The following is an 18951-nucleotide window of genomic DNA, read 5'->3' as shown; positions in this document are numbered from 1 at the left end:
AAACTTTTACAAAATAAAAAAGAAAGTCAATTTTTTTCTAAAAACAAAACAAAATAATAATAATAGTGTATGTAATTTTGTTTTCGAATACTAGTTGAATAACAATTTGCGCAATACACAATACATAGAATGTGGCTTAACAAATTTTCAATTTCTATGTTATATACACAATAATCCATACTCAGATGTTTTAAGGATTAAATCGACCAAAAGGATTTCGTTATGGTTTTAATTTAATTTTCTTTTTTCTTTTTTTTTTTTTTTTTTAAGAAAAAGTAGAAACCAATAAGACATGTCGGAAACATTTTTATATTTTTGACCAAGCTTTATAAGAAAAAGAAAAGAAAATGGCAACAGTTTTGATGGGAATTTTCTTTTTCTTTTTTCTTTTTTAATAAATTTTGATGGGCATTTTCTGGACAAGCTACGTCTGACATTACTAATGAATCATTTATTCTGCCCAAGAAAAAGGTTATGGATAAGCAGTTAATTTAATTGGTCAATAAAGAATTTCTTCTTTAGTTGATTTTGAGATAAAGTAGTTGGTATTTACCATGAAAAAACTAAATAAAAAAATATATAAGTGGGTTGGTACAAAAACAGAATCTACTTAGATTTCATTGTGAACTTGATTTTCCAAATTCCTTGTGTCTTTGCTTCATGTTTTCCCAAACAAAGATTTGGGCAATGAAGTCATGGACTTGGAATAAAAATGGAGAATTTATTCAGCTCAACAATTAAAATTCTTAATTCTCAATGCATCAAAAAGCAATGCTGACAGCTTACCATTTACACAGAAAAATTAATAAATAAATAAATAAAGGAATCAATAAAGCACTGCAACACACATATCAATGTGACACCTTGTTATTCATTTTTAAATGAAAGTCCCTCTCATTTTATATTATTTAAATGAATTAAAGCTTCCTTTAAAACACCCAAACAAATTTAAAAAATAAATAAATAAATAAATAATGTCGGATTTTAACAGCACCACCTAAAACCTTTTTCTTTACCAGTTGAAAAGGTTGAAGAAATGAGTAGATATCATTTACTCTGACTCTCTTTTGATGATGGCAAATTCAAAATTTCTAAAGTAAAAGATGGACAGATGAAGAGGGAAAAAGAACAAATATAATATAAATAGCACTTTCCTGGTAGACTATGTTAAAGCATATAATTCAATTACAATACATTTTTATATTCTGCAACTGTAACTAGTAACAGTCACCTTTGAATATGTTATCAAAAATTACAAATTTAGATCTAATATTCAGCTCAAAGAAATTGTAAACTAATCTGAAATGACCTATTTTGCATGGTCTTAGAACATGGTTTGTCTTAAAACATGGTTTTGGTGGTGCTTTTCTTGATATATATATATATATATGTATATAGCCGTGGTATATATTTGGTATTGTCACAGAGGTTCAAGGAACAGGCTTGAACTTGGGTGCAGACCAGCATCCTTGAGGGTCTGACCCATTTGGTCCACTCCATATATTTTTTTTGGGAAGCTTGAAATCAGTCTATAGTTTCCAACAGATGGTAAACCTAATGAATCAATGAATCTGTATATTGACTGGACTTTGTCTGTGCATTCAAAGCTTTGCTCTCTTCTTTCCCCATTTGGAAACCTTATCAAAATCTGAAAGTAAAATAAAAAATAAATAAATAAAATGGAAGATTAACAATTTTTACAACAAAATTAATGATGTTTTGGATGCAGAGTTGTATATATGTACCTGGGTAGCTTGAGGATTCCCCTTATTTGAAACTTCCTTGAATTGGGTTTCTCTCATAGTGGAAGCGTCTTTCACTTTATCATACTGTTTCTTTGAAGAATTGTTCATATTCCTAAGCTTCTCATGGTTTGCTTTACTTGGAGCTTCTATTGGTTTATGAACCACCCTCTCTTTTGGAGACAAAGTCTTGAGTTTTTCCTTTTTCTAGAATGAGTAGGAGAATATTGGTTATTTTGTCAACTTTCTGTTTGATAAAATTCCTATAACATAATGCATGCCATTTCATATCCTTATATATATATATATATATATACCTTGTCTATCTGAAGAGCTGCAAAATAGGCTGCATCTTGTTCCTCGCGTAACTGTCTATCTGCTCTTATCTTTTCTGCCTGTTTGGCTCTTAAATTGCTAAAAGCCAAACCTTGTTCTTCCACTGTTCTTTGCAGAATCTCCACCAGCTCAGCTGGTGAAACAGGCCCTTCCACCTATATTAACATGGACAAGCCAAAGAAATAACGACATTATTAAGTATCATTACCATCATATTATCATTTTGTTAAACAAGTTAAACAATTTTAACACTGTCAGAGCTCCAATAAAAAGGGTTCTTTAAATCGGAATGTTAATCTTTACCATTTAAACTTCACAGCAGGACTATTATATTGTCATTATAAAGAATTTACTTGATTTGGTAACTTAAGTTTGATATCAAGAACTATATATGTACATATATATACATATATATCAAATTCCAAACCAACCTGTTGTAGAACTGCTATGTTATCACCAGGAGCAGGAGCTATAACAGCACAGAATGGGAAGCTACCGGGCCTTAAAGTTGCAGCCATTTGCAAACCCTCCTCTCTATCTGCAAATCCTCCCCATGAAACAAAGTTTGCAGCAAGATACTGAACTACCAAGTCTGAACAGAGGGTATCCCTACAGAAAGAGGGTGTGAAAGGATGTTCAGGGGAGTGGAGGTACATGAACAAGAATTTGTTTTCATTCTCTGCTATCTTCAGGGCTTCCATAAAATTGACAGCACAGAAAAATGGATGTTGGGGACCAAATTTCTGCTCGAACACTTCTAGGAAACTCAATTCTTGAGGATGAAGAAAGGATTCCTGTGGATATGAGAGTGGGAAATTTGATGGCAGAGAGTGATTTCTTCTTCCTCCTAGTCCCATAAGGTCCACACCATGTCCCATTGCTCTTGAAAGTCCACCTAGTAAGTTCCGAGGAAGGCTTACCATACGGCGAACAATCCCATTTCTTGAAGCCTCTCTGGCTCTCCTACTTTCGCTTATTGTTGATGACATTGTTCTATATCAGAGTGAACCCCCAAAAGACAAGAAGAAACTGAGTACAAAACACAATGGTGCAGAAAGTAGTTTGTCTCAGGCTCTTTGCTTACAAGACCTAAGATCTTGTTGTTTGATAATATGGGGATAAAAACTATACATAGTAGCAATCAATTTCATAGTTTTAGTTCTTTTCTTTTTGCCGTTAAAGTTAAAAATTAAAGGTGTTTAGAGAACACTGTGGATAAATGTGAAGATGCTTCTTGTCTTCTTCCAAAGAATTAAACAGATAAATATGCTTTGCTTGTGAACGAATTCACCTTAAACATTGGAAGAGATTCATGTAATTTTTTGAACAAATAGAGATAGAATTTAAAGTGTAAAAAAGGATCCAATTCTATTCCAGCTACCTTCTTTTCATGATTCTTAGTCCAGGCTTGATAGCTCTTTGCATGTCATAGTCCCTTAATTGAGTACAGTTTGCAAAGACAGCACAACTGAATTCTGATTCTTTCTCTAGAAAATTCCATGAATTTAATAAGTTTAAAGAAATGGAAAAAAATGATAAGAACATTGATCAAGAAAGCATTTTTAATTTACTAGAATATGAAGATATCATAGAGTAAAATAGTGTCACATTTTTGTTCATGGAAATATTTCTCATGACCCCTTTATACATTGGTTATATATATTACACGGTAGTTTCTACTTGACGACGTAGTTCAGCCTATGTTAGCTGACCCACATCCTATTCCTACCACATCTTGCAGAGCATAGAAAATGTCCCGTAAACTGTTGTGGGATGTTATCGACCAATAAAATAAAATTCTATTTATATTGATATATTTGTAAATGTATATACATGAATATACAAATAATAAATATTTTTGTATGGTGGGGAAAACAGAAAAGGAGTGGAAAACCAGTTGTCTTGTAGGGAATTCTTCGTTATTGTCCAACTCTTTTAGAACTGGACCACTCCTTGTTGCTTCTCAAATCAATACCAAACATTGAAAAATAAAATAAAAATAAGTGAGGAATGAGAAATGAGTACTGTATAAAAGCTAAATGCACAAAATTTTCTTTCGGCATAGCGTCAAATTAGTCAATGAGGTGCAACTTGAAGCCTTCGTCGTGAAGATAACCATTACTGTCAAAGAAAGATATATTTATAGCAGGCAATTTTTTTTTTTTTTCTTCTAAGTATCATTATTACTTCTTTATAGGTTGTCAAAAATTTAGCTACAAAAAGGACTATAACTAGTATAAACTTCAAAATTAGTTTTATTATATGTTTTTGTATAGAAAATGCCAAGAAGCCTTTTGACCTCCAAAACAGAACTTTATATTAAAAAAAAAAAAAAAAACCCAAAAAAAGAATAACATAAAAAAAAGAAAAGAAACCAAACAATAAGAAACATGTAACTTTTTTCTGAGGCAATTGTAGTTGATACCTCATGTGATAGTTCCTCTGAAAATTAAAATTTAAACCTTTTGGTTGTGCTTTTAGAAAGCCACAAGTTTTTTTTTTTCAGCTTTTGTTTGATAAAGCTAGCGAAGAAAAGAGTAATATGTAACATACCCATTAGAGGTTAAAATCACATGGACTCCATTCCACATTTTAAAAAATTTGATGATACGAAATGACCCATCACCATCTTCAACCTTGTATGTAGCCACTAAGGTATAGTGGCCTAACACTCATATTCTACATTATTTATTTTTTCTTTGTGTAGGCCATGCTATTCCTTCATGGCAATTTACTCATTCTTATTTGGAAAGCAAAGTATCACCTTCCTTTGCTAGTGTCCGCGTGCCTTTGTACCATAATTTACTTGTCGTTTTTGCTCTGAGGACTCTGTACAAAGCCATTTCTCTCTTATCATCCAGCTCCATGATTCTAAACGTTTTTCAAAACTTCTTAATTGCGAAGAAAACTTAGAAGTTGATTGAATAATGTAAATATTTTGTATGCTTTTGTTTGATTTCGTGGATTTTTAATTTTAAACGTGGGTCTTGTTGATTCCACTGAAGTTGTGATATTACTATCTAAAATTTAATAAACTTGGTTTGTTATGCCTATGCTACATATACCTTATGAATGATATTGACACTTTTTATTGTAAAGTTTTTCTTCAGGTTTTTCTTATTAGCAAACCAAAAGAACATCATCATCATTTTCCATTGAGCATGCCTCCTGTGCTCCCTTTTGGTGACCACTCCATTCCCTCTAGATATGTGTGAAATGGGTCTATTACATTTTTTGATTTGGGTGCTGAAAAGAATCCTCTGTTAACCAAATAATAATAATAATATAAAAAAAAAGGGAATCAACTTTTTTCATCCATTAAAATTCAGCCTAATCTTAATTGTATTATGCAATGCACTCAATTTTCAAATTCGTATGAAGTAACAAACCGTTTTGGATGTTGAATTATATTGGATTTGATTCAACTATTTCAAAAATTTTAATTTTAAATACAATTTATCATTCCAAACCAGTCCGAATGAAAACTTAACTACCTAAACAATTTCAAATCGGAGAAACCAAGAAGTGATACTTAAACTACTTACTCATTAATAGAACTCACTAGAGGTCCGAGAACAATTACTTTGTGTACAAACCAAGCAAAACCCACCACCCAAAAAATAGCCTTTAATAATTGGGTCTTCTTTCTTTCTTTTTTTATTTTTTTTATTTTTTGGCATTTTATTTTGTGTTTATAAAACACTTGCATGCTGGATTCCTTCGAAAAAGCATGGATGTGGCAGCCTTTTACCAGTAACCAAGTAAGGTAGAATTATCTTACTTCATGTCTATATAGTTAATATACCCTGTAAATATTCCTTTTCTCTCCTTAGATATATGCTCTAATTGTATAGTATATATACCCACTACCACATATTTTAATAAATCTAAGTTTAAAAAAAAAAAATTCAAAAAATACTTTTATAATTCTGAATTTATACCTTTTTTTTTTTTGGATAGATTGTGGGGTCGGAATCTATTCTCTTCCAGACCAACTTTAAGGAAGGGTCATGGTTTCCACTGAAAGAGAAAATAATCTAAATAAGTGATGTTGCTATAAATTGAGAGTTGTGGTACACTGTGGACCAATATTCTTCAACAATTTTCTTCTTTTTTTTTCTCCTTTTATAATTTGCTGCAAAAAATTTGTTGGGAATTCAAGTGGGTCTTTGTGAAAAGAAGAGAGAAAAATAAAAGAATAGGAAGGAAAGGAAGGAGAGAAGAGGATACGAGTCTGTGTGGTAGTGGCAAGCACCACGCCCAGAACCCTAAAAAGTTGAACCAGTGTTTAAAGGGCCCATAACTTTCTGCTACCAAGAAATTTTTTGCCAAGGGAATTACATGGATGACTAGGTATAGGTATCTTTTACTTTATATATATATATATATATATGTATGTATGTATGCATAAAAAATAAAAAAAAAAATAAAAAACTTTGGAATAAATTTTAAATTACTGCAAGGGTTACTAGGTAGGTTTTCCTTGAATCTCCCTATATATTTTATACTCCTCAGAGTTGGTGTAGATTTTCTCAAGGCCCTGTCACCATAAAAATCTCATGAATATATGAGAAAATGACAGAACCTGAATTAACAAGGAGCTTCTAGGCCCCAAAAAAATTGAGAGAAAGAAAAGGCATGGCATTACTGATGATCAACTGAAATCCTTATGTAACCATCTACGCATTTGGGATTGTATGTAAAATCATACCAGTGGGATTATATTATAACATAAACTGTTTTTCTAGAAATTATTTTCTCAATTTATAACAAGTCATATGGTGATGTTGTAAGTCATACAGATAACACCCTTAACATGTAACACATGTTCCACATTTACTGTGTCACTATATTTTCATTATAAACTGAGAAATAATTCCAGCATATCTTCTTGTTATGATATATATATATATATATATATATATCCAATTTGGGGAAAATTTACAAGAGTAGCTCAAACTTTATCCTTAGGAATAATTCAGATCATGATTATTGTGAGCCTTTTTTAAGATTTAAAAGTGTTGGTAATTTTTTAGTGTCTTCATGATTAAGAGACTAATCTGTTTGCAATTTGTCGGCAAATTGGCTTGACTTGCATGGCCATTTTTTTGACATCATAGATATACAATATATCATTACATGAAAAACCTTATTCAACTGGACCCCCTTAATCAATACAGAGACTACCGCCATACCCCATCAGGACAATTTTCTTCAATAAATATTCAGATAATTTTGACCGCTGATTAGGGTGAAAGATTGCCTGACATTAGTGGATTATCCATGGGAAGCTAAAAGCAAAATGCAATAATAGAGTTTTGAATGGAGGAGCAAGAAAATGTCATGGTTCGCTAATTAAAATTAAAAAAAGAAAATAAAAGAAAGGATAACTATATTTATGAGCCAAAAATATTAGATAGACTGTAGCCCAGCTTAAGATCCAAATTCGAAATTTTGGATCTTTATTAGAAAAAATAATGACTTTTGTTATTAGATTAATTTAGAAGAACATGTATTTTAATTTATATGAATACTTTGTATTCGTGTATATATATATATATATATGTTTTATAATTTAGCAATAACTTAGGGAAAATCTTATTGGGGTAGAAATATGTATTTATAGTATTATCAACCTGTTTTGGTCCTCTCTTTAATGTCCTCTACTTGTTTTTGCTAAACCATTAATATTCTCAACTTACTTGTACCACGAGTGTTCGGAGCATGCAAAAAGGTAAGTTGTGGCATTGACTATCTAATTAAACAAAAGTGGGAGCCACAAAAAATATTTTAAAAATTTTACAGCAGAAGAAGAGGCACATGGTGCACATTATTCATCTTTAAAAATAAAAAAAAAATAAAAAGGAAAAAGAAAATTATCAATTAGGGTCTATCCAAAGATCATTACCGCAAAACCTATTTGGATTATCAACATGTTTATACAAATAGTCAAAAGGAATTTCCCACATTGGAAGGTCATCATCATGGCCAATTTGATAATGATCATTACATATGGCCTACAGAATGTTAGGTTGTGATCTACATATTCTTCCACCTTCATGTTTGGTAAGTGGTAAAAGAGTGTGCCAAGAAAAATGAATTTTCTTTGATCAGAATATATTTATGATTGAAATAAATGCATTTATGATACAGATACAGATGCTGAGAAAAACAAGGCCATAATGATCTGGACTGATAGTGGCATCTCCCCCACACCATGAGTATATGATATGGAGGGAAAAATAAAACTAAAAATTGAAAAAATGACATTACAATCATCATTTTTACCCTTTAAATAATTAGAAAAAAAAAACAAAAACAAGAAACACAAATTTGTTGGTGGGAAAAGAGAGAGAAAAAGAAAAGCATTGGAAACATATTTTTGTAATCCAGAAATTGGCATGATAATTATCTGTCTTTTAGAAAATTATTAAAAAAAAAACTTCGATTTTTTGGTAATTAAAAAAAAAAAGAGGACAAAACTATAAAAAAAAAAAAAACTTTGATTAGCTAAACAAAGAAAGGAAAATTAAATGAAATAAAATAAAAGGACAAGTCACTAAAAGCAATGAAAAAATGCAAATCATTCTGTCAAAAAATATGAGAAAGATTGAAATAGAATCATCAGTAGCCGTTAAAACCCGGTTTTAAAATTGTTTTGTTTTCTGTGATACTGAAACACCCAATTCTCTCTCTCTCTCTCTCTCTCTCTCTCTCTTTTTCTTTTTCTGTGAAAATAATTATAAAAAACTATTTTGACCACCTTATGAGTAAAGCTTGGGGAAATACATCCCACCTATACCAAGGTCCTTTTTTAAATGTGCTTGTGCCTGAAATTTCTTGGTGTCAGAAAACACAAAACCAAGGACACTAGAATCTCAGAAACATAGAGAGCGAGAGAGAGAGAGAGAGAGAGAGTGAGATTATTTATATTATGGAAATGGTGAGGAAATGAGAGACCCAAGTGGGTATTTTTTATTTTTTATTTTTGCAATCTGAAATGTTATCGTAAGGACATGAAGAGGGATTCAGTTGTTGTTGTATGGAGAAGAAGGACAAAACAGAGGAATAACGAAGCATGTTGTGGAATTCACCACTCTATAATAGGACAAGTCCAAACCTTCCAAACACAAACTTCTAACTCCAAACCAACAACAAAAACAACAACTTCTGCTACTTCACAAACCAAACTGGCTTCTTTTTTTACCACCACCCACTTCACCTTCTCTTTCGTTCCCATGCTTGTTGTTCTTTTCCATTTTTTTCTTCTTTTTGCTTCTCTCTCTACCCCTGTATTCTCATCTCCCATTGTTTCAGATTCCGGCGACCATTTTCCCGCTAATCAGACTTTCAGGCCTGACAAAGAGTTGCATAGATTGGGGAAAATTAGAGCTTATTTGAAGAAGATCAACAAGCCTGGAATCAAGACAATTCAGGCATTTTTTTTTTCCTCTTTCTTTTCTTTGATGGGTCTGTTTTATTTTCTGCAAAGTTTTAATTTTTAATTTTATTTCTTTAATGGGTGTAGAGTCCTGATGGAGATGTTATAGATTGTGTTCCTTCTCATTTTCAACCGGCTTTTGATCATCCTGAGCTTAAAGGACAGAAACCATTGGTAAAATTCTATATAGCATTTTCAATCTTCTTCTTCTTCTTCTTTTTAGCATTTTAAGATCATGCAAAATTATGAGAGAAAAATGTATGATTTTGGGTATTTGATTTTTTTCAAAGAAATACTTTTTGGCTGCATTATTGTGGGTATTTGATAATTTTTGGGAACTAAGTTAGCAATTTTTGCAGGATCCACCAGAGAGACCAAAAGGCTATGAAAATACAGAGAAAGTTGCAGAGAGTTTTCAGCTGTGGACAGACTCAGGTGAATCATGCCCAGAAGGAACAATTCCAATTAGAAGAACAACAGAGGAAGACATTTTGAGAGCAAGTTCTGTTAGAAGGTTTGGTAGAAAACCAAGGAGAAGAGTGAGGAGAGACTCAACAGGAAATGGTCATGAGGTTAGCAAATAAAATATACTAAAATAAAAAAAAATAAAAAAAATTGGATTCTTTGATAGACTTTTTCTTTCCTGATAGAAAACTTGAAGAAACTGTTTTTCATTCTCAGCTTAGGAAGAAATGAAGTTCACACTAATTCTTTTCTTTATTTTTATTAATTGTACCATTATTTGTTGTCATTTATTTGAAAGGAAAGAACTATCCTGTAAAATTCCCTCCTCTTTCTATTTTTCTTTTTTCTTTTTTTTCCTCCCTAAAACCCTTTAACTTAAAGGTCTAACTTCCTTCAGAAGGCTAGAAAATTTCATTTTCCTTCAGGGCAATCAGCCAGTTGTCATTAGTAGGAGAAAAAGAAAAAGAAAAAGAAAAAAAGAAAAAAAAAAGGCAATAAAGAGACATTAATAGTGAAAGCTATTTTTTTAAAAAGGTTCTTCTTATTATTTTTTTCATTTGTAGTCCTCTACGAGGCAATAGTATAACTAATTATTATGTATGATCGTACATTTGGTTAGAAGGAAAAATATATATATATATATATTTTTTTTTTGGTTAATATTTGATGTGTTCGTATACTTTGGAATTTTGCAGCATGCAGTAGTATTTGTAAATGGAGATCAATATTATGGAGCAAAAGCTAGCATAAATGTGTGGGCCCCAAGGGTGACTGATCAATATGAATTCAGTTTATCACAGATTTGGGTAATTTCTGGTTCATTTGGAAATGATCTTAACACCATTGAAGCTGGGTGGCAGGTGTGTTTATCATTACCTTTAAAACATCAGATTCTTAACTAAACATAGTAAATTTTTTTTTTTTTTAACTCTACCAAATTTTACAATTTTCTTCAACCATATAAAGAAGTTTATTTATTTATCAGTGGGCAAATGTTCATTTAAAAAATAAAAATGGTAAAAAATATTTACTGTCCATTTTCACTTTGCTCTTTTCATGATGTCAATGTGTTTTGTCTTTTACCTTGTTTTGTTCAGGTCAGCCCCGAGTTATATGGAGATAACTTTCCTAGATTCTTCACTTATTGGACAGTAAGTCTATAGATCTTCTCTCTCTCTCTCTATCTCTCTCTTCTTTTTTTAATTTTTTTGGTTTTATCCAAAAATATTGATGTGTTTTTTATGTTTTATTTTGCAGACAGATGCATACCAAGCAACTGGATGCTACAATTTACTCTGTTCTGGCTTTGTTCAAACTAACAACAGGATTGCTATTGGGGCAGCAATCTCTCCAAGGTCTTCTTACAGGGGCAGACAGTTTGATATTGGCTTAATGGTTTGGAAGGTAAATTTTATTCTATATTTAGAAAACTTTTTAGAAATATGTTCTAATTTTTTTTTTATTAAAAAAAACATGGAAGAAGAAAATTATGATAAATTGATTTTCTGTTTTTTATAGTTTTTGGGTAGTTTATGAAATTTTCCTTGCAGACTTGGCATGGTCCGTCACCTATAACAAAAGCCTAGAGAGACATCATTATTCATTCTAGGACCAGATTATTATATGTCTATATTGACCTCACTAGCAAGCCAAAAATACTTTTCTTCAAAGTTTTCTTCTTCTTTTTTTTTTTTTTAAAAAAATAAATAAACGGTAGGAGAAAAAAAAAAAAAAAAAACACACACACACAATTTTCTTCCTACATTTCTTCTATTTTCTATATGAAAACCTTATTCTTTTTGGTAAGAACTACCAATAAGACAATGAGATAAGGATGCATCACTGTAGGAAAAACAAAAAACTCATAAATTTTTGCCATTTTTCATCAAATACATTATAAGACTATTGAGACTTTTTATTGATGTTATGACATTCTTTTACTAATTTAGGATCCAAAGCATGGTCACTGGTGGTTGGAATTTGGATCTGGTTTATTAGTTGGATATTGGCCAGCATTCTTGTTTAGTCACCTAAGAAATCACGCAAGCATGGTACAGTTTGGAGGAGAAATTGTAAATAGTAGATCATCTGGTTATCACACAGCAACACAGATGGGTAGTGGACATTTTGCAGAAGAAGGGTTTGGAAAAGCATCTTATTTTAGGAATTTGCAAGTGGTGGATTGGGATAATAATTTGCTTCCTCTTACAAATCTCCATCTTTTGGCTGATCATCCAAATTGTTATGATATAAGACAAGGAAGAAATAATGCTTGGGGGACTTATTTTTACTATGGTGGTCCTGGAAGAAATGTAAGGTGTCCATGAAGAAAATGGAGTAGGATAAAAAAAAAGCAAGCCTAAATTTTTATTTTTTTGTTATTTTTATTTTTTTACAAAATTTTCAGGTTTTTTATTTTTTTGTTTATTTTGTTTATTTTTATTTTTATTTTTTTGGGTAGGTTTTTGCTGGTTTGGGTTATTTTCATATTTTCCCCATCATAATGTATTCCCTTTATTCCATCATTGATTATCCCACCTACAAGGCTTTGTAAATTTGGGGAACATACAAAGTGTTAATAGTACTGGTTTGTTTAGTAGTAAATTTTTGTTTCTTCTGACTTTCCGTGTCTTTTTTCCAGGAAAATAATCAATAGCAAGAAACTCAAAAAGAGAAAAAAATATGACCAACCGTAGTTACCCATTTAGAAAAAAAAAAAAAAAAAAAAAACCCTCAGACTTTCATTATCTTTCTCTCATGCTTTGAAAAACCCAAGAAGAAAACCACATACTTTATTGGTAAAAAACACTTACTTCAAGGTTTTGCATGTGGACAGCAACAAAATGAAAAAATAAAATGCAAATTATTAAACAAATCAGCATGCCTAAGCCATTTTTGCATGTGGACAGCAACAAAATGAAATAATATAAAGCAAATTATTAAACAAATCAGAATGCCTAAGCCATTTGAAACTTCTAAACAACATTATACTATATCCTAACTTGTACACAGCTTTCAAAAATCATAGTTTTTCTACAGAACAACAAGGGAATCTTAGTGACCAAAATATAATACTTGTTAATAACAGTCAACCTTACTATCAATTAATTAGCTAAAGAAATCCCAGCCAAGCTTTGCCCTTAAACTTAGATTTTAGTTATAAATTATATACTTGAAATCAACTACAAGTTTGATAAACATTGTTTTTGTCCCTTTTCCATTTGTTGGAAATGGCAGAGAGTCCTCTTAAGCCAAGTGTCTAGAGCTCTGCAAGTCAATGTAAGCCACCTAATTTTTTTTTGAACGTTTAAGCCACCTAATTTTTTTTTTTTTTTTTTTTTTTTTTGTTTTTTCTGGGGTTTTCTCAGCTAATGCTTTGAATCTTATAGGTCACGTACAACTGGAAAAAAGAAATATTGAATAAGGCTTGTACCAGTAGGGGGCAGTGACCAAGCAGTTATTGCGAAACAGTGAACAAAACGAAGTTTGATTAAGAAATGAAGTCGCCATTAATGGCCTGCAAATGGAAAAAACAGCATTTTGTGGGATTCATGGAGAAGGACCAAACCTGTCTTTTTACTTTTTATTTTGTTTTTTTTTTTTAAAATAATAATAACTGGGAGAGTAGTTGCTACCAAAAGCTGGTGAATTTGTCTGCCTTTGAGCCTGCTTTGGACATAAATGGGTCATTTCACTCTCAAATGTTGTATTGCATAATGGCCCAGATAGATTTTGAGACAAGAAATCAGAAACCAAATGCAGAAAACTGTATTCCACTTTTGTTTTATTTATTTATTTTTTCCACATTGAAAGTTTCCTCAATATATAATGAGAGGTTCCAGACTAAAGTTGGGAGTGATAATGAACTGGCTTATTCACCAAAATAAACTAATTGCATGTCAATCCAAAACAAAAAAATACAAAAAAGCAAAGACTCGATAACCCAAAAAAAGCACAAGCGCAAAAAGGGATACTTTTATTGAATGAAGGGTACATGTGGATTCAGCTTTGTTGAGATCCTTGAATAATATGACCAAAAAAAGGAATAGGGAAGGGCTTTCCAACCATTTATACTTTTATAGTGTTATTAGGACCTCATCTTTAAGCAAACTTGCATCATAAGTATCACTATCTCTCACCACCACTGCTTTCTTCAGATCTATAATCTGGAGAAGATGCGTCTTCATAATTCTTTGATACCAGTAGTTTTCAAGGGCCATCTTATATCAGCCATCAATTATCACGGAATTGGCTAAAGACCATTGAATTTGCTAAACATTTTCTTCACCATAAATGCCTCTGAGATAAACAATAGCATGATCAATAAATTTAACAAGATCTTCAGGATTTGTACAGTCCTGAGAAGTGCAAGTTCCTATGATATTCAAGTCCCTTATAGCATTGATAGAACCTTCTTTTGTTTGACAATCAAATCTCTGCTGCTTATGTATCTGCTCATATGTTCTGCCCAAAACCGAGCAAAGTTTACCAAACTCGGGATCATCTAGAGTATCCCTAAAGTCCAAATGGAAGCGATAATTTCTTGTCAGCTCTTCTGTGGCTTTCATCTTTAGTGCAATCTTTTGGATAGACGTGAGGTTAAAAGTTAATTGCTGAGCCATAGGGGATAAACTCCAGACGCAATTTTCTGTTCCTCTAAATACTTTGCAAAGATGAACCAAGTTGGCCAATGACATGTGTGCTAAGAATATTAAGAAGTCATAAAAGTTCATGCCTGCAGAAACAAAGCATTCATTACTTCAGCAGTTCATTATTCATACACGATAAAAACATATGTTCGAAAACAAGATGGATAAACCATACATGAAAGACTTCCAAGTTACAACTCAAATTCAAGAAATACATTACAGCAAAAGCTAGTTGAGAGAAGTTGATGGATGGAATGCAACTACTAATTATGGTGGTCTTTTTTATTTTTATTAAATCATTTTCTTTCAGTGCGAAATCTAGATCAGTTGAGTACAATGCATTTATATGTTTAGAATTTAGAATCCTTCAACATCTATCACTTTACCTGTGTTGGCAGCAAGATTGCGTTGGCACAGACCTTCAAAATCATCACAAATATCCTTGATATCTTCTATGTACTCCTTAGCCTCATTATAATCCCTTAAAAGCAGGTCCCACTGTAAGTAATGAGAATACAGAAGAGATAAATGTTAATGCCGGTATGATATTGCTTTATAATTTATCAAGTGAATGCTACATTTTAACAAAAATTCTGGGCCTTCAGTTGTTTTCTTGTACTTACTACCCAAAAAAGGTTATAGCCATTGAACCAGTTGTGGTTTATTGAAATTGTATCTTCCTGAAAGCAATAAAAGTGCATGTTAGATGACACATTATCATTATCATACATCCAATCGGAAGCTATCATAGAGAAAAGGGTTATAATCTTCAACTACTAGATTCAGTGAAATGGAGAGAAACTAGGTTATATACATAACCAATTCGAGGCAATATGCAATAGATTTTTTCCAGTTTGGAAAACTTAACGGACTAGTTTCCTCAGTATTATAAATCTCACAAGCCTTATTAATTGAAATGAAAGATAGAAGTAGCTTTATAGTATCATAATCATTTGATCAGCCAACTGGTCAGTAAAATAAAATTTGGAAATTATATTTAAGAAGAATTACCAGAAATCTAGACTCTCTATGACACAAACCAAAACAATTTTTTTTTTTTTTTTGAAGATACCAATCTTACCAGATTATGAACTTGATGGTACCATCCACTAGGCACAAAGATAATTTCATTTTGTTCTTGAATGCACTCTAACCAGATAACCTGCATATTAGAAGAACATCCAAACACGTCAACAAAAGCAAAAAACTTATAAAGAGAAATTAGGATTTAAATCTCTAGACTGTTGATTTACCTTGTTAAAACTAGGAAATTTTGTTTCGTCAACATCATCAAAGATATTATACACACAGCTTTTCTTGTTTCTGATAAACATAGAAAAAAATATAAATTAATTGAAGGAGCTAGAAAACATAAGCACCCTTCTATTAGTTTTGCTTCTAGCCCAGTGTATTCAAAAAAGGCCCATGAAGAATATAGAACCTTTGCAAGGTGAGGACAAAGTGGTCAGCGCAATTTTAACTAGGTTATTTTTCTAAGGGTTAAACTTTCCAATCCTGCTATAGTTGGTCCAAACAATAACATGGCCCACTTGAAACGTACTTCTCACAGTACGTTCACACGATAAAGAAATTTGGATATCTGTTGTTGTAAATGCATCAGTATACAATACGATCCCTTCTTTTTCATAAGTGAGATAAATTTAAAAGAGGCAGGTCTTCGAAGTAGACCATGCAAGCTTTGGTTCTATAATTTGCAGAGTGTGTATTTTCTATTTATTAGAGATTACAAAAAAGTGTGTATTTTCTATTTATTAGAGATTACAAAATTAAAGTTACAAACATAGTTCTATATGAATGCTACAAGAACAGGAAATTGCATTCATGCCTGTCAAAAACAAGATGGCTATGAGAAGGAGACAGAAAAAACCATCTTTTCTTGCCACATACATTTGCTGACCAACTGTATGACCTGAAAACATCAGCATGAAGAGGAGTCCAAGTTCCTGTATAAAGATTGAAAGTTAGGGAATCTCCTTGGTTAAAACATTATATCAAAAGAATGCACAGCCAAATCTCAGTTGAAAGAAAATGTAACTTTAGTCGTATATATGACCAGTACGAAAGAGAATTAGTGTGTCACAGCATGCTCAAACCTTTTGCTCCCATGTAAACAAAACGATAGTCAGAGCAACTTATTTCATTATTCCCTGAGTAAATATCAGGATCTTTATGCATACGATAATTGTCGAGATACAGGTTGAGCCAATCATCACAAAAAAACAGCGGAGTTGTGTATGCTATATATTCTGGGTACTCCTGAGCATCAGATTACAAATGACAAGAGAACTAGTGAGGCTGGGAAATATTTTAACATACAATCCTTACTCAAAACAATATGATATGCTAAGTATCTGACTCCATTACTATATAATCATAATTTTAATTTTAAGAAGTGAAATAAATATATGAAGCATACATATTTCCTACCAATATAGCAACATACACAGCTAACTCCTTAGCCACCCCCAACCTTGATAGACTAATAAACAGCAATTTGAGAAATATATGATAAATAGTAATTTCAACTTGTACCTTTACAAAATGCCAGTCCTTCAAATATAGCAATGGCTTGCCTCGGACTACATGAGTAGAACCATTCCTGCCCTCTGGCACTGAATCCTCACGCCACTGATCAACAAACTCAGAAACAGACAATTCTACCCTCTTCTGATCGGTGAATTCTCTACCACCACAATCTGCAACCTATAAGGTACACAACATCACATTAACTTAGAAAATTTAAGCTTATACAGAGTTCTGGGCTATCCAAGCATTTTCAAGACTATATAATTTGTTTCTCCTGTCTATTTCTCAAATTCCAAACAATGATTAGTATTCTAACAACCAAACTATACTATGAAGAAGCTAGAACTTACTTTACAAAGTGGGCCGAAAGAAAGATTTTTAGAAAATGCCATCGGATAAAAGAAAGATCAAAAGAATGCTCAAACGAGTAATAACATTTCCCTTAATTCTTCTTGCCTAAACTAAATGAAGAACCCTTCTTGGTTTTTCCTTTTTCCTGTGATCTTAGTTGCAAAATAATTGATTTAAGACAATTGACAAATACATTGCTTGCTTTTATGTTCAACACATGCAAACATCCTGAAACAGTAAACCATTTTGGATCTTTTGGCAGCTAAGAAAAGCTCAGAACTTTAAATATACTTGCTTAGTTATGGCTGCTGACAAGTACCAGATAAGAAAGAGAGAGCAAATTCAGAAAAAAAAAAAAAAAAAAAAAAAAAAAAAACCTTATAATTATGCCGTCTTCAATGGCTGAAAATCGACATGGATACTTTTAACTTTATAAATACACCAACAACTATACAAAAATAAAAACAGTCCACAGCACCAAAACAACAACAAAAATTCAAACTTGAAACATGAAACACGAAATGGTACAAAGGGAAACCCAAAAAGGAAAGATACGAATATATATATATATGCCTATAAATTTTGTATTCATCAGTACCTGTACTCTGGATTTGCCAAAGTGGGTTGTGAAAAATTGAAGATTTGGCTGTCCATTGAGGGTGACCCAGTCCTTGCAAGCTCTCCAATCGTCCATGAGACCTGTCAGCACAACAGGCTGGTTTTTCTCCATGTACCTCTCCACGAACTCCCTGTAACTCAGTTCTTTCCCATTCACCTTCTCTATTTGCCCCGCAATTTTGAGACCCATTTTTTCTTTTTCTTTTTCTTCTTTCCCGAGCTTTCAGAATTCAACTGGAGTTGGGTTTCTGTATTTGCCTTTCACTCTCTTTGGACCTGCTTGTTAAACTTCTAAAGACGCAAGCTGCTATGGCGTTTTCATCATAAAAACCTTGCATAAGTTGTCGTCTTTTCCAATGCTTTTTTTTTTTTTTTTTTTCCTGAAACAATTTTTGTTTTCGCTTTCTTCTTCCTTAATAATTTCCCCAACTCTTACACACACACATACTCACTTTGGTCATGCAGAGTTTAATTAATTTTTTTAATGAAAAACAAAATACTTTCAATTAATGTAACAATTTAACTAATAAAAGAAAATTTTAACAGTATAAATATAACAAAAACAAAAAGTATAATATGAGATAAAAATATAAAAAATAAAATTAAAGGGACTAAAAAAGTGCAAGCATATTTAATCATAAAATAAATTTTAAAATCTATTTATTTATTTATAATTCTATAATTCTGTTTAAAATTTGTTTTTGGTGAACCAATCATGTTTGTAATTATTCGTACTAATTTTGTAAAGTTCAGTAAATTTATAAACAATTACGATATTATATTTCAGAGTTTGGAATTATTA

General features: G+C 31.8%; 3 protein-coding genes across 4 annotated transcripts; 1 reads left to right on the top strand and 2 right to left on the bottom strand.

The window, feature by feature from the left end:
• Window positions 1-1135: 1135 nt before the first annotated feature.
• On the bottom strand, window positions 1136-3271 carry LOC107418426 (plant UBX domain-containing protein 10). The gene is made up of 4 exons (XM_048473426.2): window positions 2510-3271; window positions 2060-2233; window positions 1746-1949; window positions 1136-1648 (listed from the first exon to the last, which is right to left on the bottom strand). Exons 1-4 carry the CDS (start codon window positions 3065-3067, stop codon window positions 1421-1423), a joined length of 1164 nt encoding a protein of 387 aa, XP_048329383.2. The 5' UTR covers window positions 3068-3271; the 3' UTR covers window positions 1136-1420.
• Window positions 3272-8805: 5534 nt separating this feature from the next.
• On the top strand, window positions 8806-12588 carry LOC107418423 (protein neprosin). Its single transcript, XM_016027122.4, has 7 exons — window positions 8806-9514; window positions 9607-9693; window positions 9879-10091; window positions 10680-10844; window positions 11082-11135; window positions 11242-11388; window positions 11934-12588. The coding sequence occupies exons 1-7, from the start codon at window positions 9095-9097 to the stop codon at window positions 12309-12311; spliced, it is 1464 nt and encodes a 487-aa protein (XP_015882608.1). The 5' UTR covers window positions 8806-9094; the 3' UTR covers window positions 12312-12588.
• Window positions 12589-13840: 1252 nt separating this feature from the next.
• Window positions 13841-18636, bottom strand: LOC107418421 (arginine-specific demethylase JMJ20). 2 transcript variants are annotated; one of them, XM_016027119.4, is made up of 9 exons: window positions 18130-18633; window positions 17187-17357; window positions 16748-16910; window positions 16480-16597; window positions 15887-15956; window positions 15715-15795; window positions 15257-15313; window positions 15020-15131; window positions 13841-14719 (listed from the first exon to the last, which is right to left on the bottom strand). In XM_016027119.4, exons 1-9 carry the CDS (start codon window positions 18337-18339, stop codon window positions 14256-14258), a joined length of 1446 nt encoding a protein of 481 aa, XP_015882605.2. In that variant the 5' UTR covers window positions 18340-18633; the 3' UTR covers window positions 13841-14255. The 2 variants fall into 2 exon arrangements, with proteins under 2 accessions (XP_015882605.2, XP_024929303.2); XM_025073535.3 differs by lacking the exon at window positions 16748-16910 and having other exon boundaries at window positions 16542-16597; window positions 18130-18636.
• Between the last annotated feature and the right edge of the window lie 315 nt (window positions 18637-18951).

This window comes from Ziziphus jujuba, chromosome 2, assembly GCF_031755915.1.
Source record: "Ziziphus jujuba cultivar Dongzao chromosome 2, ASM3175591v1".
NCBI classification, from domain to species: domain Eukaryota; kingdom Viridiplantae; phylum Streptophyta; class Magnoliopsida; order Rosales; family Rhamnaceae; genus Ziziphus; species Ziziphus jujuba.
This window is presented reverse-complemented; position numbering and strand designations above follow the sequence as displayed.

What these genes read in the sequence shown, in the direction of transcription:
- LOC107418421 (XM_016027119.4), bottom strand. Translation starts at nt 18,339, where the DNA reads ATGGGTCTCAAAATTGCGGGGCAAATAGAGAAGGTGAATGGGAAAGAA. An exon ending in AATTTCCTAGTTTTAACAAG is followed by an intron (nt 15,796 to 15,886) that starts GTAAATCAACAG and finishes TCTAATATGCAG; the next exon opens with GTTATCTGGTTAGAGTGCAT. An exon ending in ACCATCAAGTTCATAATCTG is followed by an intron (nt 15,314 to 15,714) that starts GTAAGATTGGTA and finishes TATTGCTTTCAG; the next exon opens with GAAGATACAATTTCAATAAA.
- LOC107418426 (XM_048473426.2), bottom strand. Translation starts at nt 3,067, where the DNA reads ATGTCATCAACAATAAGCGAAAGTAGGAGAGCCAGAGAGGCTTCAAGA. An exon ending in ACATAGCAGTTCTACAACAG is followed by an intron (nt 2,234 to 2,509) that starts GTTGGTTTGGAA and finishes ATGTTAATATAG; the next exon opens with GTGGAAGGGCCTGTTTCACC. An exon ending in CAGCTCTTCAGATAGACAAG is followed by an intron (nt 1,950 to 2,059) that starts GTATATATATAT and finishes TACTCATTCTAG; the next exon opens with AAAAAGGAAAAACTCAAGAC.
- LOC107418423 (XM_016027122.4), top strand. Translation starts at nt 9,095, where the DNA reads ATGAAGAGGGATTCAGTTGTTGTTGTATGGAGAAGAAGGACAAAACAG. An exon ending in CCATTGAAGCTGGGTGGCAG is followed by an intron (nt 10,845 to 11,081) that starts GTGTGTTTATCA and finishes TGTTTTGTTCAG; the next exon opens with GTCAGCCCCGAGTTATATGG. An exon ending in TTGGCTTAATGGTTTGGAAG is followed by an intron (nt 11,389 to 11,933) that starts GTAAATTTTATT and finishes TTACTAATTTAG; the next exon opens with GATCCAAAGCATGGTCACTG.